The following is a 23,361-nucleotide window of genomic DNA, read 5'->3' as shown; positions in this document are numbered from 1 at the left end:
CTTTTTTACTGATTTTTTTCCTTATTTAGGACTCATTTCGAGTTATATACAAGTATTTACCCTCCCAGTGTCAAAATGCCAGCCCCCTTTGATTTCTGAACACATCTTCCTCACTCGCTGTCCTCTAATCTCTTTCTTCTCAGCATCATTTACAAGGCAATATCATATGCATCAACAAGTCCTTAATGTACAGAAACAGAAGTAGCAATAGGGAAAGAAAGGATTCTTTTCTTTAATCAAGACAACCCATCAACTGAGACTCTCTCAGATAACCCTGGGCTGTGTCAAGTTGACAGCTGAAGCTAAACCTATACTTCCTAAAGGCTAAGAACTGCTTTCCCTATTTCTATGATTTCTCCCTATTTTTTGAGAGAAAATTATTTTTATAAATATACTCTAACACAAATTTTTTTAATTTTTACCACACCTATTTTTAATCGCTGTGGAACTCACCAGCACAAAAACAGAAACCCTCGTGTTTCTTTTTCCTTTGATCTACAGACCTGTCCTATACATCCAGTAGATAACTGCTGTTCCAGTTAGATTTTTGTTGCTGTGACAATTCACTTGGACTAAAAGCAACTTGGGAAGGGGCGGGGGTTGTTTCCTCTTAAGCTTCTAGGTCACAGTACAGCTTTTAAGAAAAGTTGGGGAAAACTGAAGCAGAGAGCACAGAGGTAGGCTACTCAGTAGCTTGGTCTCTTAGTGTCTGCTCAGCTAGCTCTCTTAGCCCAGAAGTCCTTGCCTGTGGGTAGCACCATCCACGTGGGCTGTGCCCTTCTACATCAACTGACAATCAAGAAAATGTAGCACTGACTTGCACACAGGCTAATTTGATCAAGGCAATCCCTCAATAGAGACGCTCTCAGATAATCCTGGGCTGGGTCAAGTTGACAGCTGAAGCTATCCAGGAGAGTTGCTTTTGGAGACTTGAGAAAGAATATAGATTTGTCAAGAAAGAATAGATTAAAAGTTGTTATTAAGTTAAACATAAGTTTAACTTGAGGGTAGGGATGTATCTCAGTTTTTAAGGTACTTACCTTATGCACGCAGCTTGGAGTTCAATCTCAAATGCTGCACAGCCAGCATGGTGGCTGGTACATGCCGGGAATAACAGCACTCAGGAGATCAAAGTTCAAGGTCATCCTTAGCTGAACAGTGAGTTAAAATCTAACCTGGGTACATGGGATACTATCTCAACAAAAAATACCTAATGACTAAATTTTTATTACATTTCCCAGGAATCACAGAAAGGATCACAACAAAGCAGGGAATGAACAGTTAGCTAAACAGCCTTCCTCACTCACAAAGCTAGATCGAAACAGCGTAAGCAAAGGGAACATTTTTTAAAGCTCTTAAAAAAAAAAAAAGTGAATTTCACAAAGCTAGGTATGGTCACACCTGTAATCTTAGTACTTAAGGAGCTAAGACAGGAGGATTACAACGAATTTGAGTTCCAGGAGAGCTTAAGCTACAGGAGGGGGAAGGGGTCCTGGAGAGATGGCTCAGTGATAGAGCTCTTACATAACAAGACTCTGGGTGTGATCTCCAGTGTCACAAGAAGTAAACTTAAATGCTATTTAAAAAGTAAGCCAAGGGACTGGAAAGATGGCTCAGATTTAATAATGCTTGCTGTTCTTGCAAAGGACTGAAGCCACCACTAACTCCAGCTCCAGGGAATCTGACACCCTCTTCTGGTCTCCAAGAACAACTTGTATGCACTTGCACTGAGAAGCCAACACTTTCTTCTAGTCACCGGTAGGGTATACAGGCTCCTGTAAACAACCCTAACGAAACAACTCATTGAGTAACAACCACAAATACATGAAAGTAGAAAGAAGGCTTTGAGCTGGGCAGGGTGGAGATATCACAGAGTACACTATTGTTATATGCACTAAGTAGAAGCATCTAGCTAATGCCTCCCAAACTTAGAGTCTTGCTTTAGCCAGGAGGGGTTGTGTATGTGTATAATCTAGAAGAAAGAGAGTTGGAGATAGAACTCTATCTAATGATAGAGCATTTGCCTAGAAAGTATAAGGACCTGAGTTCAACTGAAAGGGTAACAAGACAAGCTTCTGAAAGACAGTACAGTTATTCCCCTACTACAGGAAAAACGTACCTTGTTTTACTTACCCTAATTCATATTTAATCGTCCTAAGTGTGGTCTTTCGATTTATGTGAATACAATTTCATCTTTTTTAATGTTTATTTTACTTGTTATTTTATTTATCATTGACGTGTGTATGTGTGTGAAACATACACACAGAAATAAGGGGATGGCTTTGGGGAGTCAGTTCTCTCTTTCTACCATAGGTTTCAGGCAGGAATCAGGCATGGTCATCAGGCTTGAACGGCAAGCACTTTTACCATCTGAGCCATTTTGAAGGTCCTAGCTTTTGTTCTGAGACAGGATCTTGCGATGTCATTTAGGCAGTCCTTGGTCTTCCTGCCTTTGTCTCGGCATATACTACCACACTCAGCTAGGGACACATTTTTAAAACCCAGGTAGAATCTATGGCCTCTTATCTAATATAAATTTGTATCCTAAGCAAGCACTGTGATGGTGCTCAACAAATATTTACAAATGATTCACAGCCCAAACTTTAAACAAACTCATAGCAAAGTCTGAAACATACAGCACAGAGAAATGGGATTTAAGAATTCAGCAAGTACACGATTCTTTAGGTTTGGAAGACATCTTATACACATCTTCAGTATATTTGCCTAAAGAACCAAACGCTTAGACAAGCCACACTTTTAGAAACAAAGAAATTAAGCCAAAGTTGTGATACACGCCTAGAAGCCCAATATTTGGAAACTGGAGGCAGGAAGATCAGGACTTTTGGACTAGCCTCAAGAACATGAGACTATCACAAAACAAGCAAATAAACCAACCTAAGAAGTTAGAGGATATACTGCTTACACAGTGTTTATGACACAAGTCATATTAGAGGAAGTTGGGCCTTTCCTCCTTCGCTGGTACCTGGTGCCTGGAAAGGACGAGGCACTGGCAACTTCCTGGTGCCTTAGTTGAGTAAGAAGAACCCAGTGACAACTGTGTTTGCAAGCACAGGGATTACCAGAATCCCAGTGTGATGAAAATACACACGAATTTAGACGATGTAGATAAAGATGACATATAGGGAAAATAAGAGAAATGTTTTGTCAATCTATCCTTAGACCTAGAAACATTAAAATCATTTCTACTAGTCAGAGTGGCTGGAAACCAAAAATGTATCTTCGGGCCTCCTTGAGTAGAATGGACACATCCTGACTGTGAGTGTCCTATAAATATGTGAGCTATCAAAGTTAACATTCTATACATTTCCCATCGAGATCCTTTAGGTTAACTGATGACTAATTAGTGACAATAAATCATAAACTATTTAAGAGTAAGTTGCAACACAAATCAACTTTATGTGCATTTAAACAAAGGCATTGCTTTGTTTTACTTTAAAAATAGTAGTGCCTATGCAACATGGGAAAACTGTTCTGCAAGAATGACCTCGGGGCCTAGCGAAAACAAGCAGGAACCTTGTCAATGAGCTACAACCAAACCCAAATCTTTAAAAGCTTTTTATTTATACATCTATTTTGTGTGTTTGAGACAGAGGTAACACGGATGCCCCATAGTGTACATGCTGCCCATTTTTAAATTTTATATATATATATATATATATATATATGTGTGTGTGTGTGTGTGTATGTTTGTATATATATAAACATATATATGTATATGTGTGTGTTTGTGTATGTGTGTATATATAAACATATATATGTATATGTGTGTGTATTTTTTAAAGATTTATTTATTTATTTTATGTATATGAGTACACACTGTAGCTGTACAGACAGTTGTGAGCCTTCATCTGGCTGTTGGGAATTGAATTTAGGATCTCTGCTCGCTCCGGTCAACCCTGCTCACTCCAGTAAACCATGCTCGCTCAGTCCCTGCTCGCTCTGGCCCAATGATTTATTTATTATTATAGATAAGTGCACTGTAAGCCAGGCGTGGTGGCGCACACCTTTGATCCCAGCACTTGGGAGGCAGAGGCAGGCGGATTTCTGAGTTCAAGGCCAGCCTGATCTAGAAAGTGAGTTCCAGGACAGCCAGGGCTATACAGAGAAACCCTGTCTCAAAAAATAAATAAATATAAATAAATAAATAAATAAATAAAATTAAAGGACACTGTAGCTGTCTTCAGACACACCAGAGGAGGGCGTGAGATCTCATTACGAGTAGTTGTGAGCCACCATGTGGTTGCTGGAATATGAACTCAGGACCTTCTTAAGAGCAGTCAGTGCTCTTAACCCTCTGAGCCATCTCACCAGCCTATATACATATACATACACACACACACACACACACACACACACACACACATATATATATATATATATTTTTTTTTTTTTTAAAGAAACAAGAGACTGAAGAGATGGCTCAGTGGTGCTTACTGCACAGGACTGGGGTTTAGTTCCCAGCACTTCATGGTAGCTCACAATGACCTGTAACTCCAGTTCCAGGGATCTGATGTGCTCATCTGGTCTCCTTGAGCTCCTGAACACATACATACACATAAAAATAATAAATCTTTTTAAATAAATAATTTTTAAAACAGAAAAGAATATGTAAAAGAAGTCAAACTTAGACGGGTAAAATTTTTTAATTTTATCATATTTGTTTTCCCGGGGGTGCAGTACACATGTCACAGTGCACATGTAGAGGCTAGAGTTCAACTTGCAGGAGTCCATTCTCACCATCCATCATACCTGATGTGCATCACTTGCCAATCCACTCTGGTCCTTTTGATAGGCATAAAATATCACCTGCTCATGAAAGACTTGCCTCCAGTAGAAGATGCTCATCTAAGAAACACTGAACACTTTCATTTCCTAGTGGATCCACTTGAGGATAATTACTATGCCAAGAAAACCAGCAACCAGCAAACCACACAGGAAATTTGTGTAGAAATCTGACTGTAGAGCTATAAAGCCTAACAAAAATGCCACAGGCTGTAGCATTGTGATGAGAAATTTTTAAATCCTAAATATCCACCAAACTGTTTAAAGTATGAACATGCATAGTGGAATATTTCAGGATACTTAGAAGAATCAGGTGAGATGAATGTGGTAGCATATGCCTATAAGTCTACCTATCCAAAGGATCCCTACAAGTTCAAGGCCAGCCCAGTCTACATAGGAGAGTTCCAGGCCAGCAAAGCCTACATAGTGACCTGTGTCAAAAAATATATTTATGCCAGGCATGGTGGCGCACGCCTTTAATGCCAGCACTCGGGAGGCAGAGGCAGCGGATTTCTGAGTTCGAGGCCAGCCTGGTCTACAGAGTGAGTTCCAGGACAGCCAGGGCTATACAGAGAAACCCTGTCTCGAAAAACCAAAAAAAAAAAAAAAATTATATATATATATATATATATATATATATATATTCATGACTCACATAGGCTAAAAGAAAACAATTTTAAAAAGTTAACTTTTAAAAGATGAGAGATAATAGTGGCTGGAGATGTAGCCTAGTGATAGAGAACTTACCTAGCATGCATGAGGCCCTGGGTTCAAATATGGAATACTGTGTACACTAAATTACATATAACCTACACATTCATATGGAGCTGGCATGACACCACTTGAGATGCAGAAGCAGGAGGATCAGTTCAAGGTCACTCTGAAGCAAATGTGAAGTGTAACTGGGCTATATAATACCATCTATATATGCCTGTATGTAAAACAAATTCACATTATGAAAATTTCTCGACTACACAGAAGCAGTAAACCGTAACTACTATTAAGAAGTGAAATCAAGAATGACAAGAAAACATTTTCCTTTCCCTTCACATTCAACTGTTGGAATTTGTTTTTTACCATGCATACCAATTATCTGATAAAACAAAACCAAGTTTCAGGTGTAGCTCAGTGGTACAGCACATCCTTAACAGGCACTGGGCCTAGGGTTCAGTTCCCAACACATACACAAAGGCGATGAATTAACAAAAATGACCTTTAGTGGTAATGGAGAAACCATAAAGATTTTTATTCTCCTTCTTACACTTTTCTGCATCATCTCAAAATTTGATAATTACCAACATACTAGCATCTATTTCTTCCTTACTTCCAGGGACTGTTTGCTGGCTGCAGTGCTGGGGACTGAATCCAGGGTCTCCTTATTGTTCTACACACAATGAATGTATTCTTAAATTTTCAAAACTCTTTTTAAAAGGGTCTCACTGTGTAATGCAGGCTAGCCTTGAACTCACAGTGATCCTCCTGCCACAGCCTCCAACATTTTGGGATTACAGGCATGTGCCACTACTAATAGCCAAAAACTATTTTCTTCTTTTTCTTTTTGAAGCAGGTTCTCATGTAGCTCAGGCTGGCCCTGAATTACTGATCCTCCTATGCCCACCCCCAGATGCTAGGACTACAGATGTGTGCCACCACAGCCTCTGCCAAGTGAAAGGTGGTCATTTATGGACCAAATTGGGATCAGGATCCATTGCTCAGTTATTTAAATGCTGTTAATCAACAATGAAAATTACAAAGAAATATAAAAAGCCCAATTCTCAAAATGCTTATAACATAGAGGAAGTCAGTCATGAATACCAAGACAATGAAAGCCAGAAAGTCTTGATTTGGTTTCCTGTGGTTGTTCCTATATAGATCTGACAACAATGTAAACAAAATTGTGTTATCATTTTCAGTAAACTTGTACCAAAATATATTAAAGAAATATAGAATCTGTTTGGTTTATTTTTAAGATAGAGTCTCTCTACAAAGCCCAGAGCCCTGGAACTCACTTTGTAGATCAGGCTGACTTTGAACTCACAGAGATCTGCACAAATCTAAGAGATCTGCACAAATCTAAGATAACTCTTTCTTGTTGCTTTGGAGTTTTTTGCTTTTTCAAGACAGGGCTTCTCTGTGTAGCCCTGGCTGTCCTGGAACTCACTCTGTAGACCAGGCTGACCTCAAACTCAGAGATCTTCCTGCCCTCTGCCTCCCAAGTGCTGAAATTAAAGGCAAGGTATGCACAACCGCCTCCCAACTAGACTTCGATTATTAGGAAACTATTATGTTGCCTGGTGATGGCTGCCTTGTCTGATCTTCCTGCCTCTACTTCTCAAGTGGTGGAACTACAGAACTGAGCCACCACCAGATAAAATCCTATCATTTAAGCCACTTATCTCAGTTCTATCCTTTTACGGACAAAGTGATATAGAAAAACTTTTAAATATTTTCATCTATTATTATGACCCTCCCCCCTTAAATATACTCAGAACCAAGCCTCCCATGTTCTTCAGATTGCTTCTATACTGTCTAGAAGTCTAACCAATCTCCTCTTCAATAATAACAATAATCCCCTCAATCTAGTTTTTCTTTTTTTTAAGATTTATTTATTTTTATTTCATGTGTATCAGTGTTTGCCTTCATGCATGTCTGTACATCACATGAATAAGGCCAGGAAGGGCACTAGAGCCCCCAGAACTGGAGTTCCAGACGGTTGTGAGCTGCCATGTAGGTGCTGGGAATTGAACCTGGACCCTTTGCAAGAGCACTTGATGCTCTTAACCACTGAGCCATCTCTCCAGCGCCTCAATCTAATTTTTCAATGTGACTCTTATAAGGGACTATTCCAATTCCAGACAAACCCAGTTTGATCTGACCGTTGTTGTCTCCTCTGTCCAGGTCACCTTAAGTGAAACAACAGAAGAACAAAGGTAGTGTATCTGACTCACTGCCAAATTAGTGCTGCTGTCCAGACACGGTATCTAAGGTTTGAAAGAGAAAAAGGTCACTGAGGACTGAGGAAGTTTTCAACAACAGAGGTAGACTTTAAACTGTGAACGGGAGGATATATTTTAGATAAATAGAAAATGTAAGTCCATTAGAGGGTACAAGCACAGAGCAAAGCAGATACAAGAAAGAACAAAGTATTAAAGAGAAAAGTACTGGTAAATGTGTCATTGAGAAATACTTGAGAGGGCTGGAGAGATGGCTCAGCCAGCCATTAAAGGCTAGGCTCACAACCAAAAATATAAGAAATAGATGAGAGAGAGAGAGAGATGAGAGAGAGAGAGATGAGAGAGAGAGAGAGAGAGACGCAATTGACAGCAAATACTATAGTGCTTATCTTATAGAGGACCTAAGACCCAGGGTGTCTCACCCTCAGGTAACTCAAGCTCCAGGGCATCTAACTGTCACTTTTGGACTCTGGGAGCACCTGTATTTACAGGTGAACATACTCACACACAGACATGCACATATACACATAATTGAAAATAAATCTCTGTGGCTGGACAGTAGTGGTGCATGCCTTGCCTTTATCCCAGACAGGCAGACAGATCTCTATGAGTTAGAGACCAGCCTAGTCTATAAAGTGAATTCCAGAACAGCCAGGGCTACACAGAAAAAATAAGCAAACAAACAAACAAATCCTAGATAAATAAGTAAATCCTTAGAGTATGTATGTATATATGTATGTATTGAAAAGGAGAACTGGATGGCTTAGTATGCAAAGGCAGTTGCTGCCAAGCATAACAACCAGACTTCCATCTCCAAACCCACAGGGTAAAAGGAAAGAACTGACGCCAGCTAGTTGTCATCTGACCTCTACAAAAGATATGAGCTTATACACTGCACACACTAAATAAACAATTTTAGGGACTGAGGAGATAGCTCATCAGTTAAGAGCACTATCTACTCTTCCAAACGACCAGGGTTCGATTCCCAGTACCCACATAGGGATTTATAGCCATCTATAACTCCAGTTCCAGGAAATCCAAGTCCTCTGCGGGCATTAAGCACACAAGCAGTACACAAACATCCAGGCGGGCAAAACATTCACACACATACAAACATAATAAAATTTTAGAAAAAGCATCTGCGTAAGCACACTAGAGTCAAGCCACTGAGAGCCTTTAACCTGGAGGAAATAAGGCGTGACTGCTGGGTTAGAGCATGGAAATAAACTCTAGAAGATTTGAGGATTGGCAAATCAAGACCAATTTGGCCAGCACTTAGGAGTTAAAGGAGGGAGGACCAAGAGTTCAAGGGTATGTGAGACTGCCTTGAATAGATAAATGGATGGATGAATTGATGGATGGACAGAGAGACAAGATGGATAGACAGATAAGGCAAAACAAAAAAAAAAAAAACCACACAACTTACCAATTTATATATAGCTAACTACTGTTTGAACTTAACTTCATGAAAAAGGCTTCTCTCTCTCTCCCTCCCTCCCCCTCTCTCTCCCTCCCCCTCCCCCTCTCTCTTTCTCATTTATTTTTTGTGTAGCCTTGGCAGTCCTGAAACTTGCTAGTTGAGCAAGGTGGCCTCAAACTCAGAGATCTGATTGCCCAGGCCTTCTAAGTGTTGGCATTAAAGGCATGTGGCACTATACTAGGCTGAAAAAGTTTCTAATCCAACTGTGCACTCCAAGATGAATTGAAGTTGAGTTACTAAACAGTATCACTAGTCTGCTTTCAGGCTAAGAATAGCATCCCTAATCCCAGCTAGGGGTGGTGGTGGCACACACCTGTAATTCCAGCACTTACTTGTGGAGTTGTTTTGGTTTTGTTTGCTTATTTTTGAGACAATGTCTCACTATGTACTGAGGACTGTCCTAAAACTCATTAGGTAGACCAGGCTGTCCTGAAACTCAAAGAGATTTGCCTGCTTCTTCCTTTGCCTCTGTCTCTTCCTCTGCCTCCCAAATTCTGGAATTAAATGCGTGTACAATCAGGTAGAGCAAATCTCAATCTTTAGGAGACTAAGGAAGGCCAATCACCACCAGTTCAAGACCAGTCTGGGCTACACAATAAGTTCTAGGCCATTGTGGACTACAAAAGAGACATTATCTCAAACAAACAAAACAAACAAATCAGAACACCAACAAAACAAATTCCAGCTGTCAAAATATAATACCAGGAATGCCACTGTAGAAGATTTAGTTTTTGCCAGGTGTAATATCTCTTTTTTTGTTTGTTTGTTGTTTTGTTTTTCGAGACAGGGCTTCTCTGTGTAACCCCCGCTGTCCTGGAACTCACTCTGTAGACCAGGCTGCCCTCAAACTCAGAAATCCACCTGCCTCTGCCTCCCAAGAGCTGGGATTAAAGACGTGTGCCACCACACCCGGCTGCCAGGTGTAATATCTCACACAGGGAATGCACTCACTCAGATGGCCAAGGCCAGCCTAGGCCTCAAAGTGGGACCCCACCCCACCGCCCACCAAAAGAGCCAAGAGGAGCTAAGGGTATAAGATCAGTAGTTAAGTCATGCTTACACCAGGGGCACTGAGTCCAAACCCCAGCAAACAAAGGAGAAGCAAACCAGGCATGGAATCACAAACCTGGAATCCCAGAATTTGGGAGGTAGGACTGACTCTAGATTGAGGCTGGGGAGAGACAGACGGAGACAGCAACAGTTTAAATAGCAGACTATCCAGACAATGAAAGCTGGCTGATATTAAAGCAAATAGGAACAGCAGCAGCTCCTTTTCTAGTTAAATCAGATAAATAACTTCTGATTTAAAAGTGCTCCTGCCTAAAGAGCCTTTCATAAGGGTTAGCTGTGTCTGGGGTGGCAGCAGAGAATTAATAAACTATCCCAGAGGCATTTCCAATCCCAACCTCTCTCAAATCCTGCTATTTGGCAGCAGGGATCTAAAGGAATAAATAGACTCCCAGCTGCTGAGGGGAAATGCTTCCCTAAAACCTAAGCAAAATTCTCATTAATGAAAAATCAACCACTAAAAAAGAAAAACTGTAGCTCTCATAATCCCCGGAAGTAACCAAATCCTATTTGGGGTTAGTGCAGATTTAATGAGACAGTAGACTGGCACAACCCAAAGCAGTTCCATTTGCCAGCAGCTGGGGGAAACACTGCAATCAGAGGGATCACAAACAACAATGCTTCTAATCCGTACAGCCAAAAGAAACATGAACTCTTAGCTATCCAGTAAAAGTGACAGGAAAAGGCTCTGGGAAGGCTCTAGTGGATAAATACGCTCTCACAATCAAACCACTTTATCTCATTTTATTCAACAGATATACGGCTTGTAATTTGAATCTCCCCAGATCAAATTCAATCAGCAATCCAAACCCTACTTTTTCTGGCCAGTTAATCTCTCTAAACTCATACTTCTTGCATTCATTCAAAATTTCTACGGAGTTTGGCACTCGGAATACTATTTTGAAAAAAAAAAAAAAAAGCCAGCAACACAGTCTCTAGAGCTAAATTCAGGGCACTGTAGCTCACATGACTTAAACTCCAAAGCTCTGGTTTTATAAAAAAGCTTCCTGTAATCCCAGTACTCGGGAGGTGAGGTGGTTAAATCACAACTTCCAAACCAGACTGAGCCATACAATGAATTCCAAACCAACCTGGACTATATAACAAGACTGTTGTTACCAAGAACAATCACACACAAACACATCCCTTCCTGAATGGACCAAGTGTCCTCAGAGAAAGAGCCAAAGCTAAAATAAAATAAACCATCTCTCCATGTTCCACTCCCAAAGGAGAGAAGCCAACACCACCTCCTTCTTCAAAGTGTCATGTGAAAATATAATCTATGCCTTGACACAAACTGAGGTTCAGGAAAGGAGCTGGGGACGAGACAGACAATAGTAAGATGCAAATCAAGAAATAAACTTGAAGAGATGTGACAGCTGTACCACTAACACCGTCAGAGTCATAAAAAGGTGCTACTCCGGGGCCAACTAGTTTCACAGCGCGGGGAGAAGAAGAAGAAGCTGTCCGCTCTAGACAGGCGCCAACCATAGGAGGTCCCCTCAGGAGCCCACTGGCATCGGACCCTTTTCACTGTTTAATAGCATCTGGCAAGCCCAACAACAGCGCTGTCTCACGACTGCCAGAATGGACGGATAACAGTCCGCCGCGGAAGGGGGGTCACGAAGGAGCGGGGGGAACTCGTCGGACCTTTAGAAGTGACTACGAGCGCATTCGCCTCCCAGGGCAAGCGCGGGGAGCGAAGTTCGGGAGAAGCGCCGCCGGGACACTACCACAAGTGTCCGGGCGGGCGTGGGAGCCGCGGGTCCCGCCGGCCGCGCACTCACCACGCACGCAGAGCAGCGACATGGCCGAGGCGCGGACCAGCCTCCGCCGCACCTCGGCTGCGCGGAGCCGGGCCGCTCCCTCTTTTCTCTCAGCAGGTGCCGCGCCACCCTCTGCTGTCCGCCTCGCGGGTCCGGCCGCTCCTCATGGTCCCCGGCGCCCGCCGCGTTCCCCGCTCCCTCGAAGCCGCCCGGGTTCTCACGGTCCGAGTGAGCAGAGGAAAGAGCTGAGGCTCCGCCGGCAAACTGGGGACTGGGCGCGGCCCCGAGGCGCCATAGCTGCGAAGCGTGAGCGACCAGAACTCCCTCCCCTCACTCCGGCTGGGATCCGTGCGAGAGACTGGGCGGAACCAATCCCCAAGGGCTACGCCTCCCGGCCAATCCGCTCGCGCCCAGTCTGCCGACCCCGCCCCCCAGGAGCACGTAGACTTCGAGGTCCCCCTTCATTTTTCTAATAACCAAGATTGATAGCAGCTCCGCCCACTGAAAGGGCTTCAAAGCAGGGATGGGCGGGGCTGGCCCTCACCTGTGTGAGGCGAGAGTTGAAACCTTTTGCTCCTCCCACGTGCGTGGAGTTTCCACACAAAAACCAGATTCTCTTCATTGAAGACTTAGCAATTGATTTCCTTAATGAGACGAGGCTTTACAGCCGGAGAGAGATTTGCCATAGTAATTACACAAGGTTGCATTAGGCTATGGCGGCAAAATTCCAGTTCTTCCGGACATGGAGTCTAGGGTATAAGGAATTCAAGGCCATCCTTGGCTACATGGTAAATCTAAGGCTAGCCTATGCTACACGAAGCTTTCTCTCTCTCTCTCTCTCTCTCTCTCTCTCTCTCTCTCTCTCTCTCTCTCTCAAGTGTCTTTCCAAATGTTAGAACTACGAATCTGGAGAAGAGAAAAAAGACTGAACCTTAGGGAAGATTTCGAACACACTAGTCACGAGATCTCAAAGATAGTGGGCATTTTAGGGCTGCCGGTGGTTGGCACATTTAACTATTCATCACAGTTTTTCTAGAGCAAGCAAGGAACTGAAAAGGAGTTGAACTTCTGAATTCTAGTACTGAGTTTAGAAAGAACAAACAGAACTGTTATAAAATCAAGGATCCTCCCAGAGAATGCAGAGGCCGGCCAGCAAGACTGGAAACTTTGCACCTGGCCAATAATATAAAACAGTGGGAAACAATCTAATAAAATTGTGAGGTGCACACATTTTAGACCTAAGTAGATGCAGCCAGTGTGTTGTCTGTTGGCATGAACTAAATAACCCCAGAGCTTAGTAGCTTAAAACAACACTGATTATCTGGAACTTTCTGCAGGTCAAGAATCCAGGCACAACTTCGCCGAGTCCTCCAGTTGAGGTTTTTTCAGAAACTCCCAAGTGCCTGCTTGACTGGAGTATCTCAGTTCCAACCTCCCTTCTGTGATTGTTGGCGGAACCCAATTCCTCCAGGGCTTGGAATCACAGCCTCAGTTCTTGATTAACTATGGGCCAGCCTCAGTTCCTTGTCACATAGGCTTGGCCAACAAAGCTGCTTGCACACCGTCTGAGGCCAAGCATAACATCAGATGCCTGTAATCTCAGCACTTGGGAGGCAGAGGTAGCAGGACTAGCCATTCAAAACTAGCCTTGTATCCTTGACGACATAAGTGAGTTCAGTGGAACCCTGAACTACATCAGACCCTGTCTAAAAAAAAGAAAAAAAGAAAAAAGAGAAAAAGAGCAAGGAGCTGGAGAGATGGTTGAGCAGCTAAACACATTTGCTGCTCTTGCAGAGGAACCAGCTGCGGGTCTCAGCACATGGGAGCTCATAACTGCCTGCAACTCCAATTACAGAGGAACTCATCTTTTTTTTTTTAAAAGATTTATTTATTTATTATATGTAAGTACACTGTAGCTATCCTTAGATACTCCAGAAGAGGGCATCCGATTTCGTTACGGATGGTTGTGAACCACCATGTGGTTGCTGGGATTTGAACTCGGGACCTTCGGAAGAGCAGTCGGAGCTCTTAACCACTGAGCCATCTCGCCAGCCCTGATCTCATCTTTTTTTACTTTTTTTTTTTTTTTTTTTTGGCCTTCACCTGTGTCAGTCATACACATAGTACAAACAAACATGAAGGCAAACATTCATACACATGAAATAAAAATAATCTTTTGGGGGAGGGAGGGTTGAGGTTTGAAACAGGGTTTTACTATGTAGCCCTGGCTGTCCTGGAACTCACTCTGCCAACCAGGCTGGCCTTAGCCTCCTGACTGCTGGGATTAAAGATGTGCACCACCATTGCCTTAAGAAATAAAAGTAATCTTAAAAAAAAAAAAAAAAGGAAGCCGAAGCATGAAGCTGAGAAAGCCAGGCAGTTTCCTGAAAAGAATAGAAGTCATCATCTTTGCCATCCTAATTGTAAGAGTGACATCGCCGGGCGTGGTGGCACATGCCTTTAATCCCAGCACTCGGGAGGCAGAGGTAGGTGGATTTCTGAGTTCGAGGCCAGCCTGGTCTACAGAGTGAGTTCCAGGACAGCCAGGGCTACACAGAGAAACCCTGTCTNNAAAAACNAAAAAAAGAAAAAAATATTTATTTCATTTCTAGCTATGTATGTGTCAGTATAAACTCTTTAACTGCCAAGTCTTCCATTCCTCCAACCCCCTCCCCACTCCACCCTTCTTTTTTTAACATTTATCAAAAATGAGTCATAGGACTTACAAGATGGCTCAGTGGTAAAGGGGCTTGCTCCCAATAGTAATGATCAGTTTGATCCCGAGGGCCCACAAGGTAGAATGAGAGAACTCTCTCCCACTGACCTCCACTTACATGCACGCATGTGCGCAGACACACAACTAATAATAAAATGTTGCCAGGTGGTGCTGGGCACACACCTTTAACCCCAGCACTTGGGAGACAGAGGTAAATGAATCTCTGTGAGTCTGAGACCAGCCTGGTCTACAGAGTGAGTTCCAGGTCAGCCAGGGCTACACAGAGAGCCTTGTCTCAAAAAAAAAAAAAAAAAAAAGAAAAGAAAAAGAAAGAAAATGTTGGGCTGCCAAGATGGCTCAGCGGTTAAGAGCACTGACTGTTCTTCTGAAGGTTCTGAGTTCAAATCCCATCAACCACATGATGGCTCACAACCACCCATAATGAGATCTGAAGCCCTCATTGGAAGGGCTTGTTTAGCTATCTGCTGGGCGTTGTGGGTAGTATATGCCAGTGATCCAATATTCAGAAGACCAAAACAAGAGGACCAAAACTTGATGGTAGTCCTTGAACTGTATGTATATCAAGGCGGGGGAAGGGAAAGGGGAAGGAAAGGGGGAAGGAGGGAGAGAGGGAGGAGAAGAAGGCGATATTAAGATGGCATGCCCTACCCTCACTTGAGCTGATTTATTATTGTTTCCCTTGGCCACAGCTGAGAACATAACATCACACTGGGAGAAAGGACTAACAGGAACTGTTGGCTTAGGAAAGGAACAAGAGGTGGCCTGGATGATCAGAAGATGACAGGAAACAGTAGCGTGCAGCCCAACAGCTTGCACCAGCATCCCAAGGCCTGGCCACCTAGTCTCTGCTCCTCCATCTCCATTTACACAAGCTAGCTTACTTGGACTTTTGCTGCGTCTTTCTTCCTTTATGCTTTCTTGAGCTGTTTCTACATGGAAGATGGATCTAGAGCTAGGCTCTAAACTTTTTGACTACAGGGAAGCCCTTTCTTAAGTTTCCCTCAACTAGCTGCAGGAGGCCAAAACCCATTGTGATATTCCTACCAGAGAAAGACACTCAGAAGCATTTGTCATAGTCTGCCTGGGCCTGCTTGGACCTCAACCTGTTAAAAACCTTATGTAATCAATCACTGGGCTGGGATACTCCACCTGGATGAAAACTGTATGTGAAGTTCTTCTGAAAGAAGAAAAGCTGAACTTTTCCTGAACTCTCTTACCCCTCCCATCCAGAGACTGTTCCCGGAGCACTCCTGAACTTTTTACCCCAAGTTACCCCCTCCCAATTGGAAACTGTTCCAGGAACATTTTTTAGATAAGGGGTCTCCTGGAAAAAACCTAGTCCTACCCCTCCTAACTGAAGACTGTTCCAAGAACATTTTTGAGATAGGGGCCTCCTGGTACTACCCCAGAATGTTCCAATAGATCGAGTACATTGCCAAAATATAGGACACGACCCCTTGGTTATGTAAAGCCCCTTGGCAGAACACCTTGGTGACGTAAAACTTGTACTTTTCCCCTGGCTATTTCCTATAAAAGCCTGTGAAAAGTTTGGGCCAATTGCCGAATCTCCTCTGCACCTTGCTGGCTGCATGAGTTTCGACCCCAGATATCTGGTATATGTGCTTTTTATGTGCTTTCTTGTCGTTGCTGTATTAAATCTTACTCTCTATACATCTTAAGTTCGGTCTCAGTGTCTTCTTGGGTGCGCGGCTGACCCAAGGCTTGAGTAAGTACCTCCCTTTGGGAGTTTTGGAGTCTTTCACTTCCAGTACCATTTTTTCGGCAGCTGTTGTGTCCCTTGGCTTTTGACAGAGAGCAGTAGCACAGTGGCCATAAACAGGATGGAACAACCGATGACACCAGTATTGTAGCTCCTGGTGTAGGCCTGAGGTACCAGGACACTTAGCCTTACAATGACAGATGTTACCACTCCATTGCAGGCCACTGGTATAAGGGACCCTTAACAAAATTGTTACAGCACTTATGTGGTCCTGGGTGTCAGAATAACCCAGCTTATGCTAGCATAGTAACTTCCAGGCCTAGGGCACTGGGGCATCCCTGGTACCTAACAGCTGCTCATGGTATAGCTCCCAGGTCTAGGGTCCAGAGATTTGTCTACTCTTGACAGCACTCAATGGTACTGGCTCCCAAGCTTGAGTGTCTAAGACCCTGTCTCTGGAAGTTGCTGTTTCTGCCACTGTCATTGCTGTTGTATTGATTGCTGCCACTTGAGTGACCATGGCTTCACCACTGTCACTGCTCTGGTAGATTTGCCTCTGCCACTTGAAAGACTGCACAGTTCCTCAGCTCTGGAGCCAACCTTATGGCACCACTGTTTTCTATGGATGTCAAAACTGGCTGCTCTGCAATCATCTCTGCCCCTCCGCTGCAGCAGCCTGTGTGTGTGTATGGATGTAAGTGCATGTGGATGTGTCTGTGTGCATGTGTGTCTCTATGTGTGCATGCATGTCTGTGTATGTACCTGTATGTGTGTGCATGTTTATGTGTATGTGCATGCCCGTGTGTGTCTGTGTGCACACACATGCATGTGTGCATGAGCATGTGTGTATATGGGAGCGGGGGTTGGGGTACATGCCTGTGTCTCTGTATATGTGTATGTGTGTGCATGTTTCTGTGTGTGCATGTGTGAGTTTGTGTGTGTGATCATAAGAGCATGCCTCTGTGTGTGTGTGTGTGTGTGTGTATGTGTGTGTGTGTGTGTGTGTGTGTGTGTGTCTAGCCCTAACTGGCCTGGAACTCACTATGTAGACCAGGCTAGTCTGGAACACTAAGAGATGAGCTTGCCTCTGCTTCCCAATCCCTGAGAATTAAGGCATACAACCCCATCATCTGGCTGATTTCTCAGCTTCTTCCTTCATATTACCTGCTCCTGAACTTAGGGAACAGGAAGGCAGAAGGAAAGAAAACATCTGAATGTCTTATGTTACAATATCGAGACAAAAGCACCAGAAGGTGACACCCAGTGGCTTTCTTCCATATCCAGCCAATAAATAAAAACAAAGATGTGAGATGGCTCAGCCCTTGAACCTGCTTGCTGACAAGCTTGATGACCGGAGTATAGGCCCTAGAATCCACACAGGTGGAGAGAATCAGCACACCACGGAAACACACACACACACACATTTGCCTAAGTGGAAACTGTTGTAGGATCCCTACAATTTATAATAACAAAAAGTCTGTTGCAAACTGTTTGAAGAAGTCATGACTGGGGCTACACCACAGGAGCCAGAGTAAGTAGCCACAAGTCTTTCGTAGGTGTCTGTGGAATGAATGAGATGGTAGGGGCTAGCATAGGGTAGTCCGTTAGGGACGGAGATCAAAGAGTCACTAGGCCTTGTGGGTCAGCAAGACAAACTGAAAAAGGGTGAGTTTCTGGTTCAGTAAAGAACCCCATCTCAAGGGAACAAAAATGACAGAGCAGGACACCTGATGTCTTAGGTATGGGTTTGTTTTATATCACAGTTCCAAGTTACAGTCCGTCATGGCAGGGAGGCCACATTGCAGAGGCTTGAGGGAACTGCGTACATCCATAACCTAGAACAGAAAGCAAAAAAAGGCACGTGTGGGAGAATGCAGCTCACTTTTTCCACTCCTCTATAGCCCAGGATCCCGAGCCCAAGGAATAGTGTCGCCTACATTCAAGATGGGCCTTCCCATGATGTAATTAAGAAAACCCCAAAGTGGATGAGATGGCTCAGGGAGTAAAATGGCTTGCTGCCACTCCTGATGGCCTGAGTTCGAACCTAAGAACCAAGTTAAGAGAAGAGGGCCAAGGCCCACAAGTTGTCTTTCTGTAATAATAGAATCTACCTCTAGGGGGAGATGTGCTTTTGTCTCCTTGAAGGGTTACTCCAGAGGAGCAGAAGCCACCCCTAGGACTGCAGATTCACCTTTAGAGGATGTGCCTACCTTCCCAGCACTCCCTCCCCTGTTGAAGACCCTAAGAGCCATCGTGAGGTTCTTCTGGCTCTGCCTGACCTAGAAAAGTGTACTCATTTCTTTTTCTTCTTCTCTGTCTTTTTCTCTCAGATACTGGCCAGAATCTAAGTATACATTTAAACTCCCTAACTTGTCTCCGTGCTTTCTTACGCGTTTTCTAAGGCTCTTGTTCAGGTGGGACTGCCTGCCACCCAGTGGTTTACCTCCCTCCTTACTCATCTTCTCCGCCCTCCTACGCCGGACATGCTATAATCTTTACAGTTTGCCTGCTGTTAGGTATCAGCCCTGGACTGAGGTGCCTATTTAACATATCAAAGTGGACCTGGATGCCAGGTTCTCCCTGCGTCCCTCAGTCCCTACCTATTACAGGGCCCTCTTAGCTGGCACACGCTGCCCCCTTACCTTAAGCTCTCCAGGCCAGGGGCTGTGCTTTTCCTCCCCATATTATCCAGCCACTTTGGGCCTCCTGTTACTGTACCTGGTTGTCCTTGCTCCCCTCTCCACCCCCACCACCCCATCCCAACATGCACAGCTCAGTCTGATCATGCCCTCTGGGGACTCCTCAGATGTCCCTGTCTCTGAGTGTGCTCTCCCACATACCTACAATAAGCCTCCACCCTATGTAAGAGCAATCACATCTTTTTTCCTTTTTATTCCTTTCTTTTCATTCACATACCCCTGGGATTTTCTTCTTAAACTCTAATAAATTGTACTTGTGCTTCTGTTTGAGTCCATTTTTAATTATTTTATTACTGAAACAACCCCAAGAGAGGACCCCGGTTTTCTGATATTGTGAAATAGCTATGCTGGCATCCCCACCCCCAAGATCTTCAGTAACACTTCTTTCCTGCATTTTAATTGGCAGAGAAAATTAATCTGTTCCTGTACCCCTGAGACATCATTGTGCTCTCACCTCCATATAAGCACTGGGATTATAGAGTATAGCACTATACTTGGCTATACTCTAATCTTTTAACCACTATTCTTTTCTTTAATATATATATATATTATATATATAATTATATATGTGCATGTATATATACTGTATATGTGTATATATGTATGTACGTATATATATATACATATATATGTGTGTATATGTATGTGTGTGTGTATATATATATATTTCAGTATCCACAGAGCCAGAAGAGGGTATCGGATGACGTGGAACTGGAGTTACATTTTTGAGCTGCTATGTAGGTGCTGACAATTGAACCCAGGTCAGTGTTTGAAAGAACAGCCAGGCCGGGCGTGGTGGCGCACGCCTTTAATCCCAGCACTCGGGAGGCAGAGGCAGGCGGATTTCTGAGTTCGAGGCCAGCCTGGTCTACAAAGTGAGTTCCAGGACAGCCAAGGCTACACAGAGAAACCCTGTCTCAAAAAACCAAAAAAAAAAAAAAGAAAGAACAGCCAGTGCTCTGAAGGGAAGGGATGCACCAACTTTCCAACTACCATCTGTCCTTTTCATAGAATGTTCTATGTAAAGTCTCCTCTCAAGTTCATAGGAATTGGTTTATCTAAAAACAAACAAACAAAAAAAAACACACACACACACACACACACAGATGCTGTCCTAGGAGGTTAGCGTGCAGACCAGTTTCAAAAAGGAGAGGGGCTGGGAACACCCTACTGCCTTTTCAAGACACAAGTTTGGTTTACAGCACACATGCTCACAGGTCCCTGTAGCTCCAGCTCTAGGGGATCTGACATTCTCTTCTAGACTCCGCAGGCACCTAGGCTCACATGCACAGACCTACACATATATACATGATTTAAATTTAAAAATGTTAAGGAGAAAGAAATGACTCTGAAGAGGAAGACCCCATTCAGCCAGATTTCCCACCTATTGTTTCTTTGTTTGATGGGTGTGTGTGTGTGTGTGTGTGTGTGTGTGTGTGTGTGTCCCATAAAAGCCATTTGCACTTCTAGGCCCTTGAAGATAGAAATTTGCATTGGAAATGTCTCCTCCATTTTCCCCTGGGCTAATCTTAATTAAACCCGTGTCCTTCTCACCCATTCCTTTTGTGGTTGTTAGGAGACAATCTTGCTACTTACCTCTGACTGATCAAGTACTACATACTATAGTGCATACTCCAGGCCGCTTCCAACTTGTAGCAAGTCTCCTGTTTCAGCTTCCCAGGTACTGGGATTACAAATATGTGTTCCCATAGCCTGCTTCTTTCACCAGTATCTGACTTGTGGGTTTTCAGCAGAACAGAGCAGACTTGATTCCAGTAACAATTTGATGCCATTGCAGTTGAGAACTTAAGTTCATTGAACACACCGTTAAAGAGATTGGAGTTCTACCACAGTGGTAGAGCATGTAGCTAATATGAGCAAGGCCTTGGGTTCCATCCACACCCAAAAAAGAAGAGAAAGACCTAACTAAAGCTAGATTCTAACCTAGCACTTTAGTGCCTGAGATAAGAGGAACGTAGAGTTCAAAGCCAGCCTGCACCAGTGTGATTTTTTTTTTTTTGAGAGAGAGAGAGAGAGAGACATTGAGACAGAGTATGTTTGTTGTAGCCTTGACTGTCCTGGAAGTAGCTCTGTAGACCAGGCTGGCCTCAAACTCACAAAGATCTGCCTCAAACAGGGAAATTGAATTAAATCCTCAAGGAGGTACAACCACATGTACACTAAAATAGATGAAAAAAAATCAGCAGAAAATGCAGAGAGAAGGAGGGGGAGACCAAAATGTCTGGAGTCTATAGGGAGGAAATTCTGGGGGAGGGAAGCCTGGGAAGTTCAGGGAAGAGGGTGCAGTACAACAGCCATGCCCTGGAACAAGTAGGGACTGCGAGATGCTGGGAGAACTGGAAACCAGGTCTACTTGGTATATAAAATATTCTCCTCAGCCGTTTGTCCCAGGTCTGAATCCCAGCACCTACCTCTGCCTCCTGGGATTAAAGGGATGCACCACCAGCACCTGGCAAACAGTGAGGACTTTTAAGAATAATTTTCCAGTTTTCCTGTGTAACAGGTACCTGAAGTTTTTATATTGCCATATTAGTTCCCTCTGCTTAAGTATGTTAGAGGCGATATTAGTTTCCTGTTACTGCTGTGACAAATCATCAAGGTGCCTGTGAGATAGCCCATCAGGTAAAAGTGCTTGCCACCTAGCCTGATGACCTGAATCCAATCCTTGTGACCCACATGGTTGAAGGAGAGAAACAAATTCTATAGTTTGTCTTCTGCCACCTCCTGAAGAGTTATGGCATATGTGCCCACACACATAAACACACACACACCAACACACATACACACACGCCAAATAAAATAAGTGTAATATTTCAAAAAATAGTCAAGGGCTGGAAGATGTCTCAGAGGTTAAAAGCACTGACTGCTCTTCCAGAGGTCCTGAGTTCAATCCCCAGCAACCACATGGTGGCTCACAACCATCTGTAATGGAATGCAATGCCCTCTTCTAGTGTGTCTGAAGACAGCTACAGTGTACTCACATAAATAATAAAAAAAAAAGAAGTCTTTAAAAAAATAAAAATAAATAATCAAGAACCTCATGCCTAAAACACACACGCATTTGTCACTTCATACTTATTTTCAGTCAGTATGGGAAGTGGGTCTTTTCAGGGAAAAATTAACATGTTGGCCGAGCCATGGCCCATGCCCGGCTTTTGTGTAAGAGCTAAGGATGTAAATTCTGGTCCCCATGTTTAACAGCAAACACTTTACAAAGCACTGAGCCGCTGCCCAGCTGCTGACTTTTTCCCCTTTGGGATGGGGCCTCCTGTAACCCCGGTTTGTCTCAGCAGGTTTAAGTAGCAGGGGCTGGCCTTAACCTCTTCTATCCCCCTGCCTCTACCTCCACAGGACAGGGGTTTCTAGAGCTTTCTGCTCCAACAGACTGAAGGAGAATCTTAGATTGCAGGTGTAGTGGTCACAGACGTGATTCCTGTCCTCAGGAGTCTGAGATTGAGACTCTGTTGGGATTCAAAGGTCACCAACAGTCAAGCTGTCACAGCCAAGGGAGCCCAAGGAGACTTCAGATAATGTACAGTCCTGGAAGGAATCCTGACACAGGAAAGAAAGAAACTAAGAAACATTATATATTACATAATAAACATTAATATTAATTAATATATAAAACATTAATATTAATCAGTGATATTGTATCAATATTGTGCCTTTGATCATAACAAATCATGATCCATACACTGTATGAGATTAATAATAAGAGGGACCTAGTAATAACTAGACCGCTTGCCTGGGATGTACAGTGCCCTTGGTCTAATCCCCACCACTGAAATAATAATAATAATAATAATAATAATAATAATAATAGAAACTGGGTTTTCGGTATGTGTGGAAACTATCCTACTTTTACAAGATTTCTGTAAATCTAAAAAAAGAGAAAAAAAAAGTTGTTAAGGCTGGTGAAATGACTCACTGGGTAAAGGCCTTTGCTTCCAAACCTGACAGCCGAGTTTGGTCCCTAGACCCCACAAAGTGGAAGGAGAGAACTGACTCCAACTAATCTATCCTCTGATATTTACACGTCTTGTGGTATGAGCATGTGTGCGTGCACACACACACACATACATACACACACACACACACACACACATACACACA

At 43.4% G+C, this 23,361-nt stretch overlaps 1 protein-coding gene across 5 annotated transcripts in view; it reads right to left on the bottom strand.

Annotated features, from left to right (window-relative positions):
* The window catches only part of Unc13b (unc-13 homolog B), a 189,204-nt gene extending 176,779 nt beyond the window's left edge, over positions 1-12,425 (bottom strand). For 3 of the 5 annotated variants that reach the window (XM_029476020.1, XM_029476021.1, XM_021159382.2), the window contains exon 1: positions 12,093-12,425. In XM_029476020.1, the coding sequence (XP_029331880.1) occupies positions 12,093-12,114 (22 nt within the window). In that variant the 5' untranslated portion in view covers positions 12,115-12,425. The remainder of the gene's footprint in view (positions 1-12,092) is intronic. The other 2 variants (XM_029476018.1, XM_029476019.1) reach the window with 1 other exon arrangement.
* Positions 12,426-23,361: the final 10,936 nt, after the last annotated feature.

This window comes from Mus caroli, chromosome 4, assembly GCF_900094665.2.
Source record: "Mus caroli chromosome 4, CAROLI_EIJ_v1.1, whole genome shotgun sequence".
Lineage (NCBI taxonomy): Eukaryota > Metazoa > Chordata > Mammalia > Rodentia > Muridae > Mus > Mus caroli.
This window is presented reverse-complemented; position numbering and strand designations above follow the sequence as displayed.